Source organism: Oncorhynchus kisutch, unplaced genomic scaffold, assembly GCF_002021735.2.
Source record: "Oncorhynchus kisutch isolate 150728-3 unplaced genomic scaffold, Okis_V2 scaffold2521, whole genome shotgun sequence".
Lineage (NCBI taxonomy): Eukaryota > Metazoa > Chordata > Actinopteri > Salmoniformes > Salmonidae > Oncorhynchus > Oncorhynchus kisutch.
Window position 1 is genome coordinate 21,979 of NW_022264466.1, and position 6,298 is coordinate 28,276.

A 6,298-nucleotide genomic window follows, 5' to 3' on the forward strand; every position below is an offset into this window, starting at 1 on the left:
AATGTTTTTCTTATATGGCGAAATATAGAAATGTGTCTCTAGCTAGTCAATAAACTTAGGCTGGCATATAGATTTAAAGAAGCCACAGAAATAGACAAACAGTTTGAGGTTGAAGTTTCTTCCTTTTTATTTTCAAAGCATGTACAAAATCAGTACACGGTGGTAAAAAGACAGGCTACACATCTTGAGCAAATCATTAGTACTAAAACAAAGCCTGAGCTCTGATTGGATAACAAAGGACATGACGATCAACAAGTAATCTGAACGACTGTTTGGGAACATTAAAATGAAAACTGGAAAAACGTAATGAGACAAACAAAACAACTAGACTGTTCACTTCAGACAAATTCTTTTTAGGTACAAGCTCAATTGTATTTCCTTGATTCCTTTCATCCGCTCTTCTCGCCACCTCAAAGCACATTGGATGAGAAGGAACATTCCGATTTTGTCCTCCAATGCATTTTAAGGAAGAGACAGGATGCAAGAAATCATGGAAAATACATTCACCCTGGGTTGTTGGGGTGGGCGGGCAGGGGGATAGCGTTGTTCCTCTACCGTGAGGAGTTGGAACTGGAGCGGGAACGATGACGTCTGCGCCCCGGGGACCTGGAGCGTCGGCGCACCGGGGACCGTCTCCTTGGTGACCGAGACCTGCAGGTAAACAAAGCATCACTTGTGTGTCAGTAAAGTACCTATATATTGCGTCATTTGAAAAAACTATCAACAGGTCAACATAGGAGCTAGAGAGGCACTAGGAGTAGAGAATTAAACACTACAGTAATGTTCTCAGGACAGTAGGTCAGATTGGGGGATTCAAATTACTGTTGAAATTGGTGATTGAAGTATTTGTTACCAGTATTGTACTATAAATCCAGGACATCCAGGTCACCATAACATGGGCTAGAGCCATCAGACCCACCAGGGCCATCAGACCCACCAGGGCTCGGGCCATCAGACCCAACAGGGCCACCAGGGCTCAGGCCATCAGACCCAACAGGGCCATCAGACCACCAGGACTCGGGCCATCAGACCCACCAGGGCCATCAGACCCACCAGGGCTCGGGCCATCAGATCAGGGCAAACACTGACCTTCTCCTCATGCGAGGTGGGGTGCGGCGCCACATGGGGGGAGGTGGGGGCATTCTGCGTGGGGGTGACTGTCTACGAGGGGCAGGGCGTATCCTTGGAGCCAACACGGCAGAGGTGGTGATCTCCTGACCATCAATCTGACCTGGGAGCAACAGAAAGATGCACAAACCTCAACGTCAAACTAGAAACATCTCTGTTAAAATGTATATAAACTCCAGGACATTGAGATTTCAGACTGACACAAAGCAGTACAAGGGGCTAGCCAGCAGTACAAGGGGCTAGCCAGCAGTACAAGGGGCTAGCCAGCAGTACAAGGGGTATAGCCAGCAGTACAAGGGGTATAGCCAGCAGTACAAGGGGTATAGCCAGCAGTACAAGGGGTATAGCCAGCAGTACAAGGGGTATAGCCAGCAGTACAAGGGGTATAGCCAGCAGTACAAGGGGTATAGCCAGCAGTACAAGGGGTATAGCCAGCAGTACAAGGGGTATAGCCAGCAGTACAAGGGGTATAGCCAGCAGTACAAGGGGTATAGCCAGCAGTACAAGGGGTATAGCCAGCAGTACAAGGGGTATAGCCAGCAGTACAAGGGGTATAGCCAGCAGTACAAGGGGTATAGCCAGCAGTACAAGGGGTATAGCCAGCAGTACAAGGGGTATAGCCAGCAGTACAAGGGGTATAGCCAGCAGTACAAGGGGTATAGCCAGCAGTACAAGGGGTATAGCCAGCAGTACAAGGGGTATAGCCAGCAGTACAAGGGGCTAGCCAGCAGTACAAGGGGCTAGCCAGCAGTACAAGGGGCTAGCCAGCAGTACAAGGGGCTAGCCAGCAGTACAAGGGGCTAGCCAGCAGTACAAGGGGCTAGCCAGCAGTACAAGGGGCTAGCCAGCAGTACAAGGGGTTAGCCAGCAGTACAAGGGGCTAGCCAGCAGTACAAGCGGCTAGCCAGCAGTACAAGGGGCTAGCCAGCAGTACAAGGGGTTAGCCAGCAGTACAAGGGGTTAGGCTCTGCACTGAGATGATACATTGGGGACGTAGCGTTCGCATAAAACAACGACGTCATTGTAGGTTTTTAGCTGCTCCACCGGAAGATGGCATCACAGACGAAGCACAAACCACTTTCAGCGTTTACCCTTCGTGAGTCATGCATCGACTGGGAGAAAATTAAAAGGCCTCTCACAGCTAATCTCCAGTCACGTGCTGTTTGTGCAACAGCCAGGTTTAATTGGCTACATTGGGAATGTATTACTTGTAGCTCAAAAAAGTATTGTTACTGTTACAGTCTACAAGATTGTGTTCAGTAGGCACAAAACAACCGGAAACCAAGAGGAACCATCTGAACATGTCCAATAAGAATTGCTCATTTTCATTTGCAAAACATTCTACTACGCTGTGGCCTAATGAACATGCCCAAGATGCCCTCGTACCACCATCCATGTGTTTCAGGGCCTTCTGGGCCTCCTCTGGAGTCTCGAACTCCACATAGGCGTAGCCCCGGGACAGGTTTGGGTGGAGCCTCTCCACTGGCATGTCAATCATCTTGATCTTGCCGTAGGTGGCAAAGATCTCCTGGATGTGGTCCTGTTCAACAGAAGATAAACATTTGACTTCCAACATGTATCTCTGATGGCATGGCCTCGACATACAACTCATTCAAAGAGAATAAGTACACTTTTACTTTAAGGCTCAATATGTAGAAATCACTCCGCTATACATAGTTGCTAAAATACTAAAATGATCAACTCATTTCAGTTTGTGACAAAACAAGCAATGTAGGCTATAGTGTAGAGAATCAGTGTACCATCTAAACCGCAGTGAAATGTATTTTCAATATCCCAAAATATCAATATATAAAGTTTTAGAACACCTACTCATTCATGGATTCTTATTTATTTGTACTATGTCAATGTAGAATCATAGTGAAGACATCAAAACTATGAAATAACATATGGAATCATGTAGTAAGCAACAAAAAAGTTACAAAAAAAAGAAATATATATATATATTTGAGATTCTTCAAATAGCCACCCTTGATGACAGCTTTGCACACCCATGGCATTCTCTCAACCAGCTCCATGAAGTAGTCAACTGGAATGCACTACAAATAACAGGTGTGCCTTGTTAAAAGTTCATTTGCAGAATTTCTTTCCTTCTTAATGTGTTTGAGCCAATCAGCTGTGTTGTGACAAGGTAGGGGGATATACAGAAGATATATATTTGGTAAAAGACCAAGTCCATATTATGTCAAGAACAGCTCATAAAAGCAAAGAGAAACAACAGTCCATCATCAGGGTCAGTCAATACGGAACATTCAAGAACTTTGAACGTTTCTTCAAGCGCAGTCGTAAAAACCATGAAGCTCTATGATGAAACTGGCTCTCATGAGGACCGCAACAGGAAAGGAAGACCCAGAGTTCCCTCTGCTGCAGAGGATAAGTTCATTAGAGTTAACTGCACTTCAGGTTGCAGCCCAAATAACTGCTTCAGAGTTCAAGTAACAGACATCTCGACATCAACTGTTCAGAGGAGACTGTGTGAATCAGGCCTTCATGGTCGGAATTACCACAGCGATATGCCATGCCATCTGGTTTGGACTAAGTGATACTATCATTCATTTTCCAACAGGATAATGACCCAACACACCTCCAGGCTGTGTAAGGGCTATTTTTACCAAGGAGAGTGGAGTGCTGCATCAGATGACCTAGCCTCCACAATCACACGACATCAAAAAAGTTGAAATGGTTTAGGATGAGCCCGACCGCAGAGTGAAGGAAAAGCAGCCAACAAGTGCTCAGCATATGTGAGAACTCCTTCAAGACTGTTGGAAAAGCATTCCAGGTAAAGCTGGTTGAGAGAATGCCAAGCGTATGCAAAGCTGTCATCAAGGTAAAGGGTGGCTATTTGAAGAATCTCAAATATATTTAGATTTTTTTAACACTTTTGTTACTACATGATTCCATATGTGTTATTTCATTGTTTGTCTTCACTATTATTCTACAATGTAGAAAACTGTAAAATAAAGAACACATGCATAGTAGGTGTTCTAAACTTTTTGACCGGTAATGTGCGTGTGCATATATCTTTATTTATCCATTGTACAAGAATAATATGTATTTTTACAGCCACAGTACCTAACCCCCCAATGTTCCTGGCTTATTTTGTAAAATAATATGTTGTAAGCCTAACATACAATTGGTGCTTCAGAATTCACTCTAGGCCAGTTACTCTGTTAACTCCAGAACTGCCTTCTCCCGGATATCTTCAAAGAGTTCATAATTCAATACAATAATATTGACAATTCCAAGCACCCTGCAAAATTGTGAGATCATGAGAGGATACACAACTGCTACTAACCGCTAACACTGTGCTGCTCTCAGCCTGTTATTTATTTTTCATCTTTATTTAACTAGGCAAGTCAGTTAAGAACAGATTCTTATTTTCAATGACAGCCCAGGAACAGTGGGTTAACTGCCTGTTCAGGGGCAGAACGACAGGTTTGTACCTTGTCAGCTCGGGGATTTGAACTTGCAACCTTTCGGTTACTAGTCCAACGCTCTAAACAATAGGCTACCCTGCCGCCCATGTCAATAGCCGTGTCGTGTAGTCCCTCACCTTGGTCACATTTCTGGTCAGTCTTCCTAAGTGAACTTTGGTGGGCTTGGGGCTCGGGCTCCTTCTCCTTCGCTCCTTGTCATCTCCCTTCTTCTGTGTTTTGGACCTGTAGCACAATGGACAGTCATTACAAAACCATGAGAGTTTACTAAGTGAAAAGACACTATTTAAAGCGGGACAAACTTGTAGTTTTTCCCACAACTGAACCATTTTGATCATGATAAAACGGCATTCTCAACCAGACCTAGGGTTCAAATAGTATTTGACATATTTCAACTACGTTCAGTGTGTGCCACTGGTTCCATTGTCCTAGACGAAGATAAAATATTTGGACGATTTCAAATACTCTGTGAACCCAGGGAATTTCCCAATGAGCAGACACTGTTTAGGACCACAATGTATCAGCTAGTACTCACGCGGAGCGGGAGCGGCGACGGTTGTCGTGGCGGCGGCGGCCGGGGTCGGGTGACCCAGAGGAACTAGATGAGCTGGAGGAGCTGGACCGGGAAGACCCAGAGCGGCTGGTGCCAGAGGAACTAGAGCCGCTGGAGGAACCAGAGCTGGAGCCAGAGCTGCTGCTGGAGCTGGGTAGTATAGATATACATACACAAACAGGCCAGCAACAAGGGTTGTGTTCATTAGGCACACAATCGAAGGAAACTGAGTAAAACAGGGAAGTACCATCTCTTAACCTCTTGGCCCACGTTGGAACATAGGGCATTCCAGCTTGGCTTAGCGTGAAAAGACCTAGCTAGTGTGTCCTAAAGCACTGTTTGAGGTAGTTAAAGACTGTACAGAATCTGAAAGAGCAATTGGTGGCATCTCACCTGCTGCTGCTCCCAGTGGATGCACTGCGTCGTTTGTGGCCCTTCTCCCTGCCTCTCTCCTTGTCCCCCCCTTCCTTAGTGGCAGTCTTCTCTTTTCCCCTGTCCTTTGACTTTTCCTCCTCCTTACGCTTTGTGGGTGACGGTGCCCTAAGTAAGTGAAAAAATGTGTAAATTAAGAACAGCATTATTATTAAGTTCCTCATCTTCAAACTCTAACTGTTTATATGTTGCGTTTATGCTACCGCCATTGCCTTCCTCCATTCATAGAACAAGCGAGGCCAGAAACGATAGCTAATTAGCAACGTTGTGCCCTGCTCTGTTTATGTAGCTCAAGCATTAAAATGTATCTAATGTAATGCCAAAATGGTCAACATTGAGAAGATCATAACATGGAATAGAAATAGTTATATAAACCCATAATACGTACATTTCGTTCGAGTCGGATGCAGGCTCAACCACTCGTTCCGCTATGCTAAATCTGACGCGTAATGATGACGTGGTCGCATAAATGACGTTTTACACTTTTTCTCTTTGGTCAACATTCATACGAAAATCTTTAGCTAGCTATCAACCTCGACCACTGGTTCTACCAGTAAGGTTAGTTAATAGTTACTTGTTAAAAATGTATGTTTTCCCCTAGCGATTTAGCTTGCACACTAAAGGAAACGATATGGGTCATTTTCAATGAGCTGAAAACGTGCAGAATCGTATTGAGGTGAGTTGGCACCGCGATCAAATATTCTTAGCTAGAACTAGCTCACGTTAGTTATCT

At 44.8% G+C, this 6,298-nt stretch overlaps 1 protein-coding gene across 1 annotated transcript; it reads right to left on the reverse strand.

Moving 5' to 3' along the window:
• Positions 1–102: 102 nt before the first annotated feature.
• LOC116370377 (RNA-binding protein with serine-rich domain 1) lies at positions 103–6,088 on the reverse strand. Its single transcript, XM_031819746.1, has 7 exons — positions 5,954–6,088; positions 5,527–5,673; positions 5,116–5,283; positions 4,700–4,805; positions 2,515–2,668; positions 1,090–1,231; positions 103–651 (listed from the first exon to the last, which is right to left on the reverse strand). Coding segments are annotated over exons 1-7 (819 nt in total). The 5' UTR covers positions 5,956–6,088; the 3' UTR covers positions 103–551.
• Positions 6,089–6,298: the final 210 nt, after the last annotated feature.

Excerpts from the sequence above, each read along its gene's own strand:
- LOC116370377 (XM_031819746.1), bottom strand. Across the intron at positions 1,232-2,514 it reads CCTGAAACACATGGATGGTG|GTCAGATTGATGGTCAGGAG; the intron begins GTACGAGGGCAT and ends TGTTGCTCCCAG. Across the intron at positions 652-1,089 it reads CCACCTCGCATGAGGAGAAG|GTCTCGGTCACCAAGGAGAC; the intron begins GTCAGTGTTTGC and ends GTTTACCTGCAG.